The sequence below is a fragment of the Hirundo rustica genome, chromosome 1, assembly GCF_015227805.2.
Source record: "Hirundo rustica isolate bHirRus1 chromosome 1, bHirRus1.pri.v3, whole genome shotgun sequence".
Classification (NCBI taxonomy): Eukaryota; Metazoa; Chordata; class Aves; order Passeriformes; family Hirundinidae; genus Hirundo; species Hirundo rustica.
In genome coordinates this window covers 142,008,803-142,026,977 of record NC_053450.1, presented here as the reverse complement: position 1 = coordinate 142,026,977, position 18,175 = coordinate 142,008,803, and the positions used below count along the sequence as shown (strand labels likewise).

General features: G+C 39.9%; 1 protein-coding gene across 1 annotated transcript in view; it reads left to right on the top strand.

The window, feature by feature from the left end:
- The first annotated feature begins 1,088 nt into the window (after positions 1-1,088).
- The window catches only part of KIF5B (kinesin family member 5B), a 33,823-nt gene continuing 16,736 nt past the window's right edge, over positions 1,089-18,175 (top strand). The window contains exons 1-11 of the mRNA XM_040056605.2: positions 1,089-1,428; positions 8,880-8,967; positions 10,527-10,600; positions 11,003-11,107; positions 11,511-11,559; positions 11,854-11,909; positions 12,024-12,111; positions 13,509-13,633; positions 15,139-15,243; positions 15,762-15,907; positions 17,354-17,502. Of these exons, the coding sequence (XP_039912539.1) occupies positions 1,303-1,428; positions 8,880-8,967; positions 10,527-10,600; positions 11,003-11,107; positions 11,511-11,559; positions 11,854-11,909; positions 12,024-12,111; positions 13,509-13,633; positions 15,139-15,243; positions 15,762-15,907; positions 17,354-17,502 (1,111 nt within the window). The 5' untranslated portion in view covers positions 1,089-1,302. The remainder of the gene's footprint in view (positions 1,429-8,879; positions 8,968-10,526; positions 10,601-11,002; positions 11,108-11,510; positions 11,560-11,853; positions 11,910-12,023; positions 12,112-13,508; positions 13,634-15,138; positions 15,244-15,761; positions 15,908-17,353; positions 17,503-18,175) is intronic.

The following is an 18,175-nucleotide window of genomic DNA, read 5'->3' as shown; positions in this document are numbered from 1 at the left end:
AAACAAACAAACTAAAAATCCCAAATATTGTGGGCTCCTATCTCAGCCCCCTGCTTTAAGCCTTTACTCGACACTTGGCTCCTCAGTTTTGTCCCACATACAGTGCTGTCCCCAGCAGCGCCATGCCCGGCGTCCTGCTGGGACAGGGCCGTGTGGCGATAACCCTCCGACACAGCCGCCAGCGGAGCCGAGGGGGCAGCGTGGATCGGCGCCCGGTGCTCCTCACCGGGGGGGTCGGCGAGGCCTCGTCCCCGCAGCCCCTGGCCGATGACCTGCCTGAGGGAGCTGGGGGTCTTTGGCCTGGAGAAAAAGAGGCTCAGGGGTGATTTTATCGCTCTCTACCACTGCCTGGAAGGAGGGTGTAGCCAGCTGGGGGTCGGCTTCTTCTCCCGGGCAACAGGGCAAGAGGACATCGCCTTAAGATGGCCCAAGGGAGGTTCAGGCTGGACAGCAGAAAGAATTTCTTCACAGAAATGGTTGTTAGACACTGGAACGGGCTGCTCAGGGAAGCTGGGGTGGCTGTCGCTGGATGTGTTTAAGGGAAGAGTGGATGTGGCATTTAGTTGACATGATGGTGTTTGGTCATATGTTGTACTTGATGACCTCAGGGCTTTTCCAACCTCACTGATTCTGTGATTCTGTGTGGATGATGCCAGGTTGCCCAGGAACGTGGTGGAGTCACCATCCCTGGAGGTGTTTAAGAGGCATCTGGATGTGGCGACGGGTGATATGGTTTAGTGCTTTAGGGGCTACAAGGGCAGTGCTCGGTTGACGGTTGGACTTGATGATCTTAAGAGTCTCTTCCAACCTCGATTCAATAACTCTTTGATTCTGTATTTCTACGACTCTACGGTTCCACGGCTCCAGGCGCGGCGCGGCACGGGCGCCGGCCGCGGGGGGTATCATGGCACCCCGCCCTCCTGAGGCGGCCCCGCCCCTGCCAGCGCCCGCGGCGGCCCCGCGGGTCCCGCCCCGCCCGCCTGGGGGCGGTGCCGCGCCTGCGCACGGGGCGGGGCTGGGGGCGGGGCTGGCGCTGCGGCTGGTGACGTCACCCGCCCGCCCTACCGGCGGGGCGGGGCGGGACCCGCGGCCGCAGCCGCCATGGCCGGTGCCATGTTGGGGAGGAAGTGAGAGCGGGAGGCGGCGGCGGCGGCCAGGAAGGAGCCCTTCCCTTTTCCCTCCTGCCGGGGCGGGCGTGGGTTTCCCGGCCACGGCGGCTTGCGAGACCCCCGGCGCGGGCGGTGCGGCGGCGGCAGCTGGCGGCGGCGGAGCTGAGCGCCCCGGAGGCGGCGGTGGCCTAAGATGGCGGACCCGGCGGAGTGTAACATCAAAGTGATGTGTCGCTTCAGGCCCCTCAACGAGTCCGAAGTGGCCCGAGGCGACAAGTACATCGCTAAGTTCCAGGGCGAAGACACTGTCGTCATCGCGGTGAGGGGCCGCCCCGGGCGGGAGAGGCGGGGAGCGCCGCGGGGCAGCGAGGGGGTGTCAGGGGTCGGCGGGGTCAGACGCCGCGGGGATGGGCGCGCTGTGAGGCGGGAGGGCTCGGAAGCTCCCGCGGGTGGGGACGCCTCGGGAAGGGGAGCGGCCTCCTTGGAGACAGGGGGAAGGGGAAGGGGGGCAGGGGCGGCTGCGGACGGGGTGGGCTGGTCTGGGTATGGGCACGGCGGGGCAAGGGGCGGGAGGCGGTGGGAGCAGAGGGGCTGTGGGGACAGGGCGGCGGGGGCAGGTCAGGAGACCTTTGACAAAGGCTCCAGCTAAAGGCCCAAGTGCCGAAGTGCGGAGTGAGGGCGAGTCCCGCACTGTCTGCCGGCCGGGCGCTCCCCGGGCCGTCCGGCTGTGCTGTGTGAGTGCTAAATACGGGCTCGAAATACACGCGTGGGAGCGGCCCCGGTAACTGCCTGCGGAGGGTTGTGCGGAAGAAATGCGGAACGACAGTGCAGGCTCCAGAGAATTAGTGCTCGAGATCTGTAAATCAGTCTTCAGCTGACAACTTCTTTTTGTTGTTGTTAAATCAGAATAAACAGACCATTCGCCTTACTCTTTGTTCGCAAATGTATTTTAACTGAAGTCTCCTTGCGAGGTATAAGGCCTGTTAAAAACAATATGGATGTTTCAGGGAAAAAGATAATACTTTTTCTTCCATAGATCATATTTAGCTACAAAGTGGACCTGGAATATAAGAATAAAGTGCAGTAGTTTATTGCCTGGTTTGTTTGGTGTTGTACAAACACACTTTAGCCTCAATGTTTGTTTTATTTTTGTTAACTTTTAATTTGTGTTCTTGTAAATGTGTTTCTTGAGAGACTGCTGATTCTTGCTGAAAATAACTTATATGCTAGTTGTCTGTCTAAAATTTTGGGGGTTTATGTTTTGTTTTTTGAAGCTACCAATAATAGCTTTTTTGCACAGTGTTTGCAGTTGCAGGAGGCAATTTAATCAAATACTTTTTTTTAAGAGGAGTTACTGAGTACTAGTGCTTTAGTCTCTTAATATTCAGCTGAACTTGTCAATAAAATATGGAATTCCATGAGTGTGGAGTGACAAGAACAATAGCATGCTTGTGAAATGAGGTAATTTGGGTTTATTTCAGCTGGCAAATTACTATCTTGGAGTACATCACTTCTTCCTGAGGTTGTACAGGTAAACTCAGAGTAAGGAACCAATCCTGGAAAGTGGATAATTTAACTAGGGTGAATAATCTTACTTTCGTTAGTGAATACCAATTCATGGTGACAGTGCATAGTCTGTTTATAATCCACAGTTTAGTGCAGAAACCTTGATGTGTTCTAACTTAAAAAATTTTCTAAATTTTCTTCCAGTAGCCCTAGCATAAATGAAAACTTACATGTTTAAAATACTTTTTAAGTGCACTTTAAAATTATCTAAAATGTCAATTGTGCTAAGGTGGTTCTGTATCTGAGTAGAACAATTTGATGGTGTGCTACTGAGGGATCATGTCAGGCTTTCTGCTCAGGATTGATGTTTAGTGTTGCCAGCTGTACCTTGGTGATTTCTGCTTAGTAAAAATCACAAGTTTCCCAGTTGTCCTGGATCCAGGACTTGCCATATCCGACTTGGAGAAAAATGCCCCCCAAATTATTATATTGGGTAGCAGTGACAGTATTTGTGTCTTGTTTCACAAAATTTGAATAATGGTTTAATGGTGGCTGTAGGACTAGATTAATATCCTCAAAATTAGGACTTGAATCTCTAAAACTGTTGACAATAACTTGTGTTTGGCGGTTTTGTTTTTGATAGCTTGAGTGAGTTTTTTACAAATTTAAGGACCCTCTAACCTGAGCCTGTAGCCAGGCACCACTTGTTTCTGCGTGTTGCGGAATTGCCCAAGGGAGGATAACAAGCAGGGCTCATAAGCAGTGTCTAAAAGGCTTCCCATAAGCTGTGTGTTTGGTTACTTCAGCTCTTTGGTTTCTGTCCTTGTTGGTGCCTGTCACGTGTGCTGCCTGTTGAGCAGTAATTGAGCCACTTTTGGGTTTTAATAGCTGCTTTCCTCAGCTGCCTGAAGGACTTGCACCTCCTGTGGGCACCTGGCTCGGTGCTGCAGCGGTGGAGGCCGGGTTAATAATGCTTGGGAGTTGCCTGGGTTGGTCGATGGGAGGTGAAGGCTGGGAGGCAGCCGAAGCACAGCTGATCCCAGAATGCAGATTTGACTTCTCTGGAGGAGGGTGGGGAGTAAAGTCAGTGACTATAACCAAACCCTCCTCCTCCTTTCTTGACTCCCCTGTCATCTCTGAGCTAGCTATCTTCCCTTCTTCTCCTAGCTCCCATGTGGTTAATGTCATTTTTGTCTTTCTGGACAAGTGAGTCATTTTGATTTGTGTTAGATAAAATCATAGTTTTAACTGTAGCTAACTGTAACAGCAGTTTGAGGGGACAAACTGCTCTATGGTGTTGGTCTGCTTTAAAGAGCAGACTCTGAAAGTATTTTCTTTCCACAGGATGAAACTTTTTAACTAGTAAAGAGCTTATAATTTTTTAATTACAGGTGTCTTCTTTCCATCTTAATATTCTATTAATTATTTTTTTCCTAATGGCTTCTCCAGTTAATTAAATGTAAGGATTTTGTTGAAAGAGATGATGGGCTGACTCATTATATGACTTTTATGTTAAACATTAGAAATGTATCTGTATGTCAAAATTGATAGCAATTAGCTTGTGGAATTTAGGCTTTTCAGTAAGATAGAATGGAGAGGAAGAGCTGTTTGATATGGGATTATGTCCTTTGTTTTGTCAAATATAAAATGACTTGCAACTGTGTAGCTTTATAGTTCTGCATAATGTATCTATACATCTTCTTTAAAAAGCTTTCTATACCTTGTCTTTTTAATCTTAAAACTGCCCAAAAGATCCATTGCTGAATACAGTGACACTCAGGGATTTGGAACAGAAGTCTGAACCGAAACCAGCACTACCCAGTGCTGAAGTGGTGAGGCCTTCTGGGTGTGCACAGAAATGGGCAGTATGCTGCATCTTTGTCTATTCCTTATTTGTATGGCTTTTAGGAAAGAATCATGGCTACTTGTCTGTGTTTTCATATTTGTTTAAGTACTATTTTTTTTTTTTAAGTGTAAAATGTACCCCTGTGATCCTGAGAAGAGCTTGAGACATTTGGCTTTCTTTTTCATTATTTTTTGAACTAGTGTTGGATCATAAATGAGACAAAGCTAGGTTAGGAAGTTGCAGAATCAGGAAATGAAGGTTGCTTGCTACTACTGCAGATTTTAGTAGTAGGTTTTTCAAAAGAAAATGCTGAAGGCTGTACTGGACTGTATAAATTCAAGGAGTGAGATGCATTCTTAAAGTAACTTTATTATTGTTATTTGCTAATGTAAAAGCAGTGTTTCATTAGAGACACGGGAAAAGGCATCAGGTCTACAGTGGAACTTTAAATGAGTCAGGAATTGCAATCTGTCACTGAAATAATACTGTTCTTCCAGAGTTACTCTGTATTTCTTTTTCTTTATTCCATTAAATGTTGAGTAACAAGATGCTTTTCAGGTGACAGTGGTGTGATGATTTAACAGAAGGGAAATATGCTGGTTTACAGGAATCTGTAAAGGGAGAGCTTTTCTCCCTGGCTGCAGTGCCACTTGCCTAGAAACACCTTGCTCTTACTTACTGGGGTTTTTTTTTTCTGAAATTCAGTGACCATTTTTATAAACAGCAGTGATTGCTTTCCTCATTAGAAGAACCTTCCTACCAAAGTAAAGTTTGGCTGAAACATTTGTGCAAAAAGTATTCTGTTTCCATTCTGGAAATTGAGTTTCTAGTCACAGTGTTTTAAATCACATATTTTAGTCATTCTGTAGCAATAAATAACTGTTGTAAAAGTTAATGCTTGAATTACAGTATTTGCACAGAAATAACAAAAAGAGGACAAAAAGAGCTGAGATTCACTCACTGTCCTGTATCAGCTGTACTTTTGTGTGCATGGGGCTAAGAGAAGAAGAAGAAAACCCTTTCTTTATCCTAAGATGAAATTTGTAACTGTGCCTTTTCACCCAATGGCAGTGTTGGACTCGATTAGGTGTGTCAATGCAGTAATACCTTAGCTTAGTAAGAGGAAGAAGTGAGTCAGGTATCTGACATCATACTTTCCAGAAATTATTTTATTTTGGATTATTCTTTTAACATATTTTGTGCTAATGGGAAGAACATTCTTTAATATAGATGCAGATCTTAAGGGCAACATAAGCCCATTAAGTACTACTTTAACCTTTCACCAAGAATAGGCTAAACATAGGTAGGTATAGTAGCACTGTTTTAACTGTCCATTCTAGCAAAAAAAACCCAAAAAAACCCACCAAAAAACCAACAAAACAAAAAACAAAACACACACACAAAAAAAAACCAAACAAAAAACCACAAAAAACAACAACAAAAAAAAACCCCACAAAACACCACAACAAAAAACCAACCCCCCCCAAAAACAAACAAAGGAAAAAAAAAAACTCTAAAGAGCTTCTGGATATGTTGTGGTAGAAAAATATGTTACTGTTTTTTCAAGTGAATTTTCACTGCTGACTTTGCTTCAGATATCACTGTATAAAAAGTAAGGTGATCTCAGGTGATCTTATGAACAACCAATTCTGTACTTTATGGAAAGTTGAAATAGTAATATGGGTTTGGTGTTTTTTTAAATTACATCTGTGGCATAACCTTAAGTATTTCTTGGGCTGTTGATGTAAGTTTTCAGTGTAGTTGTGATTGCAGATGTTTCTGTAGTCCTCATTGGACATGCTGATAAGAAAACCTTTTCACAGAAACTCACGTGTCGTCCAAATTTTGTATAATTTAGATTGGATAAGCATCCTTTCATATAATGGGTAACTGGTCTTTAAGTTAGCTATGGAACTCTACTTCAACGTCATTCCTTTATTAAAATTCACTTTAACTACTGCTAAATCATGTTGGCAGCTGCACCTTTCTGAAGGCTGTGAGAGCACTTGGAAAGTTTTGCTGTGAGACCACATCCTTTCAAGTACAAGGCAGCTGTGGGAGCTGAAATTGTCTTGTGGTTGGCTACAGACAAAAGAAATGCTAGGCAAGGAACTAAAAGATTCTGAGAGAGGAAGTCAGAAGTTCTGCTTGTTTGCTTGGTAATTTATTTCTTGCTTATAAGGCCATATGTATTAAAATTTTAATAGAATTTGAGCACCAGTTTCTGAAAATTTCTGGAGTATGTCAAAGCAGGCTCATGCTGGGTTAGTGACACTGCTACTAGCCCTGTTAGGGACACCACACGGTGATGTTGCTTGGGCCTTTTGTGTCTTCAGTTCATCATTAGATCTGATTGTTTACTCCTTGGGGAAGAAAAGGCATCTGGTGCAGAAAAAATATCTGACACTTTAATCTTTCTTGATTAATCTCCTAAAGGTAATGGGGAGACTTTCTAGGGCATGGTAATCTGTGTAATACTGTTTTAGCTTTGTTTACTGCAGAAAGTAGACTGTAAAGAGAAGTGATAAGACATAGCATTGTAGATGTCAAAGATGTGAAACATACTGAGTGGGAGTAATTTGCATTCTTAAAACATAATTATCCTGGAACCTGCTTGTCTAAACCTACTTGATTAGATACTGATTCAGAGATGATGGAGCAGGGACATGCCACTAATAAGGATTTTCAAAGGTGTGATAAAAAAATGAGGACATGTAAGCAAATACTCCACTTTCCATCTGCAAAGGATGGGTAAGTGACAAGTTAGAACCCCATGTGAGGATTCTCTTGGCCAAAATTAAGTTGGTATATTGGTAGCAATTGTTAACTTGAGGGAAATTGAAATTGGTCATGTGCTTAGCAGCTTTCACTGTATAAATAAACAAGATCAATTAAAGGCAGTACTGCCCAAGTGAAGGCCTTGCAGCTTAATTTTCTATTCCACAATGGAATTATTTCATTGCACATTAAAATGCCCTTGAGCATGAAACAGAGCTGATGAATGTTTTGTGATGTGGCCAGTTGATATCTGTGAAATTTGAGGCTTTTTGAAACTACAGCTGCTAGTGAGAAAGATGGTGTCATCTTTTCTACAGGATCTTCCTTTTTGTGTAATGTGTTCTCAGTCTTCATTTTCTTACCTCAGGGTTACTTAACTTGTTAGTTGTCTCCCTCCTGATGTATCTAATGGCCTCAATTCTACCTGGAGAATGCAGGGATTTGAGGTGTCTTTGAAGCTGAAATGAGTAATGGAGAAGGGTGATGTTTTCCCTGCTGTGTTCTGGCAAACTTCAGCCCCTTAGGGACAGTTTCTGCCTACTGACTCTTGTGGTTTCTTGAACATATTTATACAGTGAACACTGTAATTATTTTTCCAAGAGGGCGCTCATCCACCTGGTTTCAAGGCCTCGGATAAATGTGTTTAGTCTAAAAAAGCTTTGTTTGGTATGGTGCTAGATATTATTGAAAGACAAATGGAAGGTCAGGCCAGGGAAGGGAATGTGGGTGGGTAAAAGATGGAAGCCATACTTGTTTCTTTGCCAGAGAGGCAATTCCAGAACATCCTTATGGAAGGATGATAATTAAATTTAGGCAGAACAGAACACTTAGCAGTTGTAGGGAGTTTACCAATGTTAACTGACCTAGATTCTTCGTAAACTTCACCCATCTGCTTGGCTACCTATAAAATCAAGCTCTGAAAGTGCTACAAAAATTTGAGCTTTGCAAGATGAGCATAATCATTTATATTCTAATGGATTGTCAGCTGCTTAGAGCTGTTATGAAAATCTCTTTTCTAAAACAAAGCAATATCCAGCATTCCTCTCAAAATTCTGTCACATCTTCCTCATGTAGTCTTTTCCAAAATGCGTCTTGGGAAGGGTTCCCTTCCCCACTATTGCTTTTTCTTCTGCTTGGGGAGCTTTATTTTAAGGATATCTTCTATGGCACAATAGTTTGTGTTGAATGTTTCTTCTTGGTTTGATTTTTTTCTAGAAATCCTACCAAGATAGATAACTCTGTGCCTTGGGTGTATGTTTTTAATAATTCAAGTTTACCAGAGTAAGCCTACTGCCAGGGTAGATGAGAATAAGGGTTTCTCAGATGTACAGACCAGGCATTGGCTTACCTTGTAAATCAAGTAACTGGAGGTCATGTGGCAGAGTAGTTTTGCAGAACTATGTAGCTAAGGCTAAAACCAAATACATTTAATTCTAGGCCTTCCTCCTAAGCGTGTGAAGATTTAGGCAACACTGTTTAAGCTGATTTCCTTGCTACAGTCTTCAACTGCTTAAAATAGAAGATTGGGCTGAGACAGCGTAGAATACTTCTGAACTAATGACAAGCACCTTCCAGTTCCCCTTCCAGCATTTTTGATAACTTTTCTGTTTTGTTTTGTTTTTTCTTTTCTTTCTTTACAGTCCAAGCCATATATATTTGACCGTGTATTCCAGTCAAACACGTCACAAGAGCAAGTATACAATGACTGTGCTAAAAAGATTGTCAAAGGTAAGGTGGAAGAGCAACTTTACCATAAGAAAATCTCATATTCCTGTGGATTTCAGTGTTGAAAACTAGTACTCTATTGCTACCTTTTATCTTCGAAATGTTTATTAAGTGCCAACATGGACTGTAGCACCATGCAGTGATCCTGTAGTTGAGCTAATAAATTATGTCAGTGCTTTACCCGCTGTTTCAGTTAATTGCAACATTTAGTAACATTTACCTGTTACATTTTAGGTTTGGGGTTTTTTTACACTTCTCTGCAATGATAATTTAAAACAATTTTTCAGAAATTAATCATAATACTGTTACTAATAAGTTTGAGGAGTGTCATCTACCCTCCCATGTCTCCCCAAATTTACTGGTGAAAAACATCATACAGAAGTTTTGTTCGGAGGAATGCAAGAGGAAATTAAAATTGTGAAATATGAGTTATTGCTATGCATGCCAGGGGGTGCAGTTTCTCCAAAACTGAATTCTCAGATTTGGCCTAGTAGCTTCAGAAAATCAAGTCTTGTCACAAAGAAAGGTGTGCCACAGTAAGTTTTTGTAGTAAGCAATTTAGTTCCCTGGAAATAAAATTGATTCATTTCTTGAGGGCATCAGTAAGTTCTGATTGACCCAGCTTTCAAAACAGCTTTACAAAGACTTGTCAGAAATCCCTGAAATGAGAGCTGTTAGTGACAACAGAATATTGTGTGTGTGTATATATATAAATATACTGTGTTTTTCATCCTTAGAAAAGTAAATTGCTGTGGCAGTTTCATGTTGCTGCAAGTATTTAACCCTTTAATCAGTTAATTAACATTTGAACTGAGCCTGATTATTTGCTTCTTGAAAACTTGAATTTAGTGAAGACTTGCAATGCTACCCCTTTTCTCCATGTAAAACTCTGAGCTCTGTGTGGCATTTCTCAACTGTGCTGCATCATGTGGCAAATGAGCTGTAGTGGTGAGACAAATGGATTTACGAGTATGATGGAGTGGCAAAGACCTCTGCATTGGGAGTATCTCCTCATGCTTGTTCTTGGAAGATAAAAGTTTGCTTGCAGGATGTGATTCTACAGTAGCTTACATGTGAAAAAGCCAACCCACCAGCCCCTCACCCCTCAATCTAAAACTTTGCTTGATTCATCCATAATTTGAAATAGAAGCTTATGGCCTAAAAGTAAGATGCTTGACATTTGGGGCACTGCCCATTTCATCACAATTGGACAATTAAACTTTCTCATGTTTAAGAATACCAGTGATGGTATTGTCATGTTTGGTTTCTTTTGAGAAATCAAAGACCTTCTGGTCAGCCTGGCAATTGTATTGATTTCCTTTTTGTTAACTGTGAAGTCATGATTTTTCTGGTTGAAAAACGGGTGCTTCTAATCAGCCAACTTCTAAGAAACAGTCAGTGGTGGCAAAATGCATTAAAAGATGTAGGGAGGAACACCCTCCCTCCCTCTAACTCTAGCACAAGGTTCCCAAACACTGAGTGATTTAACTTGCAGGACATTTTAGGACCTGCCTGTTTGCATGAAGGAAATGAACCCTAATGAAAATACTCTTTCCCTTTAGATGTACTTGAGGGATACAATGGTACAATATTTGCTTATGGGCAGACATCATCTGGAAAGACACACACTATGGAAGTAAGAAATGTTAAAATAATTTTCTCTTACTGTCATGTCTTTTCATCACAATAGTCTGCTTTGTAGAAATAAAATGCTTGTTTTCTTGCAACATTGTGATACTGCATTTTTTTTTTAGGACTGAGAATGGCAGTTAGTGTGGGGTTTTTTCACCTTATATAGCAGGATGAGAAACACAAGAATATCAATAGCATTTTCGCTTGTAGTAGTTTGGGAGAGTTCTGAGGCTGTTCTTTTTGCTTTTGGGGAATTCTGGGACTATGGATGGTTCACTTTACTTCATAGAGTAAGTCATACCTGTCAGGATTTTGTCCGTCAACCTGAATTGCATGTTTTGTGTTTGGATACTGTTTGTTATGCTGGATTGAGTATAAATTTTTTGTCGTATCTTTTTCTGTTAAGGGGAAGCTTCATGACCCAGATGGAATGGGCATTATTCCAAGAATAGTGCAAGATATTTTTAATTATATTTACTCCATGGATGAGAATCTTGAGTTTCATATTAAGGTAAAACTTTTCTTCATTTTTACTTTAACCTGTATTAAAACTCAGAGGTAGTCTGTGGGTAAATGGATATTCTGTGTCTGTTTCAAATGCCTGTAGCTTTGAAACCCGATAACCTGAGTTATTACTGAAGCAACTGATTTTTCCTATAAAAGAATTATGTTAACACTTTAGTTTTGTTCCAGTGAACATTGAACTATGCTGATAACCTGTGGCAGTGCTGATAGTGATTGAAACTTCTGATCAAAACAGTTTCTTCTTAAAGGTGTATTTTAGTTCAGCCTTAAGAACTTGAGCTGGATGTAGTGTTATGTGGGAGGTCATAGTAATCGTGCTGAATCCTTGTGATCAAGAAACAAAGCATTTTTGCCTTCTCATGTAACACTTTTCCTCTTCTTATTTTTAGGTGTCGTATTTTGAAATATACTTGGATAAAATAAGGGACCTTTTGGATGGTAAGACTTTTATTTATATTGAGCATATAAATTATTCTGGAGGGACATATTAAAAGAACCCTTATGTTACTTAGGTATTCATTATGCTAATAACCTTTGCATTATAAAGTTACATCATAATGGGAAAGATGGAGCTCATCTGTATGATATTACTAAAGCTGCAGTGATGGTGCTTTCTTTTATGTTAAGATTTTGTCAAGTGTTGCTGAGAGGTAACATTTATGACTCGGGGCTGCATTGTACGCAGTGCTTTCATTCTGTTTTGCCTTAGCTGTGGAATGTTTTCTCTTCCAGTTTCAAAGACCAATCTTTCTGTTCATGAGGACAAAAATAGAGTTCCCTATGTAAAGGTGAGCATCAGTTGGATGTATTTTCATCTTGCACTCCTCTAGTGTGCACCCTTTACTTGTGCCTTGCTGATGTGGCATTATTTTTCCTAATCCCCCCCCTTTTTTTTCCCATAGGGTTGCACAGAGCGTTTTGTATGTAGTCCAGAAGAAGTTATGGATACTATAGATGAAGGAAAATCAAATCGTCACGTAGCAGTTACAAGTAAGTATCATCATCTGTTTCCTCTTAGTGATGTATCTGTTTGCTTCTGGTATACCTTAAAAAAACAGGGTTGGCACAAATAGTGAGCTAAATCTTTTTTGAAAGGGTCTGGCATAAACAGTTTCAGTATGTCGTTCTGAAACAAGTATTTCAGTTAATTTCTGGTTAGATCTGGTTGCCTAGACTGGGATTGAAAGGAGAAAGTAAATCATCAGTGAGGAATTGTGCATCACTGGAGAGAAAGGTGTAGTACTGCTTTAGCCATAGTGCAAAATCTTAGTTTGTGGAAGTTGTTTCAATTAACCTAGAAATCTGTAAGTGTGACTTGTCCATGATTTGATCATTCTGTCACATATTCTAAGAGCAGCTGATCAGAATGCAGGCCTGCTGCAGATTTAAGCAGCATCCCAAGATTTTTGGCTGTAGCATGCAACTGAGTTGCAAGGAGCCATGTCATAGGTCTCCAGCCTCCCACAAGAACCAGGATTTGGAATTGACAGAGGGGTTAAAGAAGACAAGAGAAGATATAGGTGCATGCAAAGTAAGACTTGAGGTCTTAGCAGCTGTGGTGATTGTCAGAAGTCTCAGATCCAATTTGAGGATGTTTCACAATCTTCCTGTGTTTAATTCTTTATTCAGGAAGAAAGATTATACAGTCCTTAAGAAAATATAAGCGTTTTCTTCTCATTTCTTTGGTCAAGGATCAAAAATAAAAATACATTCCTTTTAAAGGAATGTTTCAGTCTTGCAGTTTTGCTTCATTGCTCCTCAGTAAGATGGTTCAAGTGGGGACTGCACTAAGGAAATGTGGATAGAATATTATTTTGTGTTCTTTTCTTCTTTAACATCAGTAAGCTGGTACTTTTAGAACTGTGAGAGATTTCTAGTTAAAAGGAAAAATAAATGGGCAGATGTTCTCATTCAGATTGCAGTCTGGTTAAATTTTGTTACTGAATTAAAATAATACTTTAAATTCAACAAGTCTTCTTTTCTCTTAATGTTTCACAGCAGAGGGGGCAGTACAAGACAGGGATGAAGGGCTGTGGCCAGTTAAAATTTTCACAGAAGGATAAAAAGGGGTACACTGGAAGCCTACAAAAAACTCTCCTATCAAGACTTAAATATGCTTTCTGTTCTAATAAAGTAAATTAATGTGTTAAATCCATGCTAAATGAGCTAGCAAATCTGATGAGTCAACTCTGTGTGATATAAATAGGAGCCCAAGGGAAAACAGGATCTTTTCTTACTCAGATGATGCCATTGGTTTTGCTGCCTTGAGAGATTACACTGTACAGCTTCATTAGCTTTGGATCTCTCGCTGCACTGTGGGAAGGGGTTGTTTTAAGTGAGATTGGTTGTACAAATCTTTTTGACAACGTGTTTGTTTTGAATTGTAGATATGAATGAACACAGCTCCCGAAGTCATAGTATTTTTCTTATTAATGTAAAACAAGAGAATACTCAAACAGAACAGAAACTAAGTGGAAAACTTTACCTTGTGGACTTGGCAGGTAGTGAGAAGGTAATTATAAGTTTCTTTTTCTGCTCTGAAATTGTGTTTTTTCTTTACAGTCAAGTATTTTATATTAGTGTAATATTAATAGTTCAGTTGTCATCTCTGAGGTGTTAATTTTGACTTTGAAACATGGTTTCTGAATTCTAGGCTGGCTTGGCTGTTAGATACTCTCTTTAGATACTATACTTTAAGCTGAGCTGCATTTCTGCAAGTGAGGGTTTGTAAGTCTGGACTAGGGTGGGGAAAGAGGGTGTGGAGTTCAGTTTCAGTATCTGAGGGTCCAAAAATAAAAGCCTTAGAGATGTGTGGGTTAGCCAGGTACAGGAATAAAGTTTCATGGTTGTGGAATATCTGGGTTTTCTTTTGTATTGATACCAAGTTTCTTAATTTGAAATTCTGATTAACATTGGCTGACAGCTTGCTTTCCTATATCAGTAGCTTAAAGCAGCGAAGGAAGTACACACTGTAATTAATCTTCTAAGAGCTGGATTTCTGACATTCTTTTCATTTTTGCTTCTGGGTTTATCCCTGTCTTTGCCTCCAGTTTTTTCAGTCGTTTCTGTTTGGTGTTTTTCCTTACATCATTGTTCTGTGACCTTATTGTTGTCTCTGATCCTGTGTTTATTCTGAAATGTGTGGGGTTTTTTGGTTTTAAGTCAGAATCTTTTTCTTTAAAAAAAAAAAGGGCTGGATTGCAGGTCTCCTTTCTCTGTAGTTCCTTTCAGTGTTTGTTTCAAATGTTACTTCGGTGCGTTCCCCCAGTCCCTTTGAAATGCATGGAATTTTCTAATGCCTTGTGTAGATTTAAAGACAGGAAAGTAGAATTGTTTAATTGTGGTCATGGTCACAGCTTGGTGGAAACAGCAGAGGGAGGGTTATAGAACTGTAAGTCAAATTCAGCCCTTGAGGCAAAAGAGGTAAGGTAAATAGAACGGCATCAGGTCAGATTTTTTCATGTTTCTACTGATACCTACTTAAGTTCCTAAAGCAGTCATGTAGGTCAGATTCAGCCTCTAAAATCTGTTCTCACAGTTTTCTGCTTGTGAAGATTTTCTGCTGTGTTTTCCAGGGGTGGTAGTAGTAATGTGGTTTGGATTTTATGGTTTGTTTTGTTAGGGTTTTTAAAAGGCAGATGGTTTTAAGGATGATCTCTGGACAAGCTATTCGTAATACTTATTTTTAAGGACTTAAATCTTTTTTACAGACTTCAAAGAACTTTTGAAGTTGTTAATTTGGCAGAAGTTATTAACTGTACGTTTATCTGCTACAAAAAGGTACTTTGCAGGGAGAATATTCACTTCAGTTAAAAACCTGAGAAATGTCTGAAGACACTGAGCTTTGAATGAGAAATTGATAATGAATCGGGGAAAGAGTATGAGAGAGTTTGCTTATGTGTATCTTGTAAAGTTAGGGGGACTGACTTATAAGTGGGGAAATGACATAAGTTTTTCTTAAATATTGAAGGTGTTTTTTGAAGATGCATTTAGTAATGTCCTTGAAATATTGTATAGGTTAGTAAAACTGGAGCAGAAGGTGCTGTGCTGGATGAGGCCAAGAACATCAACAAGTCTTTGTCTGCCCTTGGAAATGTCATCTCAGCACTGGCTGAAAGCAGTGTAAGTGTTTTCTTTAGTCTTTTTATACTCAAAAGTTAAAAGTTTGCATCTCTGAACATACTGTGCAGAAATTCTTACCAATCTCAGTGATATGAGTCAGTGCATCAGGTGGCCATTACTCTTGTACTGTATTTTTATTTATATTATTTATTTATTATTATTTATGTAATTTAGAAATTATTTATATAAGCTATTTATATATAAATATAAAAATTATTTTATAATATTGTTTTTATTTATTTATTTTATTTTTAATGCATTTATTTAGTAAAGATTACCAAGTTATTTAATGCTGAGGGACCTGAGCATAATACTGAAAGTTTCCTTGTGCTCTAAAGGTTATCAAACATAGAAATATAGTTTTGTCATACCATGCATCTTTAGTCTTATGATTTATGAATTAAAGTAGAATTTAATATCTTTCTAATAAGGTCATATCTAGCAAAAGTGTAGTTCATATTTCAACAAATTAAATGTCTGAAAACCTGTGACTGATGATTTAACCTTTCTCTTGGTAGACATATGTTCCATATCGTGATAGCAAAATGACTAGAATCCTTCAAGATTCACTAGGGGGTAATTGCAGAACCACTATTGTTATTTGCTGTTCTCCATCTTCGTACAATGAATCTGAAACTAAATCTACTCTTCTGTTCGGCCAAAGGTGAGTAAAGGACTTAATAGGATTAAATGCAGAATGAGAAATACTTGGTCTGTATCTAACAGTCCAGTAAACTTTGGAATGATACTTGTAAATTCCTGTGTCATTTGTAACTGAATTTATACATATTCATTTCCAATTAGGTATTTAGTTAGGTGGCTCTTCTTTACCATTCTGTTATTGTAGCTGCTTTGTTATGCTCCAGCTCCTGACCACTAGGTTGAATCACACCGTTTAGTGGAGCACATTACAAAAGCAGTCAGTGTTTTGCTAGTCCATCTGGTCTTTGATGTTAGTGTTCTTCTTGCACTTCAGTTCATCAAGATAGTTTCCTACTGGTCTTCTCTGAGAGGTTTTGTACTATGGAAAATAGAACAGAATATGAATAGTTAGTGAGTGTGGAGTAGTGACTGCATTCTGCAACGGTGGAGGTTTTTGGTTTCCTTTTAGAAGATAGGAGGTCTTTTCCTTTTATTAATTAGTTAACAAACTACTGGAAAGTGTTCCAGCTGCAGCTGTGTAGTTTCACTGCTTTGATATCTTCAGGAGTTAGGAATGCATTCCTTTCTCAGCCACCACAGTTAGTCTAGTATTATAATTCAGCTTTCTAGGGATGTCAAATTTATGCTGAAGTCCTCAGCTGTAATAACTGAAGGCTATGTATAGCCATATAATATATATAATATAGTAGAAAATCATATCTCTTTAAGTAGTAATGTCTCCCTAAGAATGTGCAGGAGGGTACTTACTGGAGTCAGTGCAGGGCAAGGGAGATGTTTAACTGCCATTAAGCTTTTTTTCCTGTTCTGAATTTTGGAGTGGGATATTCAGTAGTAGAAGACCAGACAGGAAAACTACTGAGACAAGTGAGGTATGGCACTATAATGAAAACCATACATTACTTCATGAATACATTATCAGTGCCTATAGTTTTGTCTCCAAACGTAATTTAATGGAAATCAACTGAATGTAGAGACTCATATGTGCTGTTATCTAATTAGCTTGTAACACCTTTTTGGTTAGTGGAGGTCTAGGGACTGGACTTTGTGATTGAAATGAGCTGTTTCTTCAGTAAGCCAGATGGTTTGCATGGTAGAAATGTTATCCTCTTCATTGGGCAGTGTTTGCTAGATGTGGAATACTATCCTTTGTTCAGAACTGTGCACAACTGTCCTGACCTCAGTTCTTTCAGATGAAGGTATGCAGCGTAATTTTTCCAGCTCAATCAGTTTGAGATACCTCAGCTTTCCAAAAGTTGTATTGCTCTGTCCTTCAACAGTTGTATCAATCCAATTAAAAGATTAGTAACTTGTCAGGGAATAGAAATTAGTTTTGGAAGAGATGACAATGTTTATGCTTTCACTAGTGATGTGAGAACATATGATTTAGTAACCGTTAATTCCTTTCTTTAAAAATGAAGTTTCAGAGCTTTTTGTTTTCTCTGTGTAGAGCAAAGACCATTAAGAACACAGTTTGTGTCAACGTGGAGCTCACAGCAGAACAATGGAAGAAAAAGTATGAGAAGGAAAAAGAGAAAAACAAGACCCTGCGTAACACCATACAGTGGCTGGAAAACGAGCTCAACAGATGGAGGAACGGTGAGAAGCAGTTATGTTGTTATTCTGCAAACTTTAGGCAAGACAAGACTAACACCTTGAGTTAGTCTTCAGGCTACCAGAAATTGCTAAGAGCACTATGCAAGGCAGTAACGAGAATATTAAAGCTATAGTATTAAATCAGCTTTGGAATATGATATTTTCCACTTCATTGCAACTGAAATAACTTCTAATAATCCTGTTTTGACAAAAGTGTCTGTTAGATTATTTAGCTCTTGCTTTTCTAGCAGGACTAGAGTTACACACATAGTAAAAAATTTGGGGGACAAAAACCTGATACTGTTTAAGTGCAGAAATTAAGTAAAATGTTTCCTCTGCTTTAGTTTTCTGATTCAAAACAATGTCACAAGATCGTGCCCTCATTTAAAACTGAAGCATGTGAATAGGCAAAAAACCCAGCCAAATCCCAAAGTTGATGGCAGTACCTAATGTGTCCCTGTTAATTTTTCCCTGAATGATTAACTCATTATCAGTTCAAGCTGCTGGCAAAATGCAAGTTAATAGTGAAGCCATAAATTCAGGAAGAGAGAACATAGGTCATACAGATGTATTCTGGAGTTTGGCAGCTGTGGAAGATGATTTTGGAATCTTGTAGACAACTGCACCACATCCTGATACAAATCTGAAAAAAAATGGATTTGCTGTAATAGGTTTG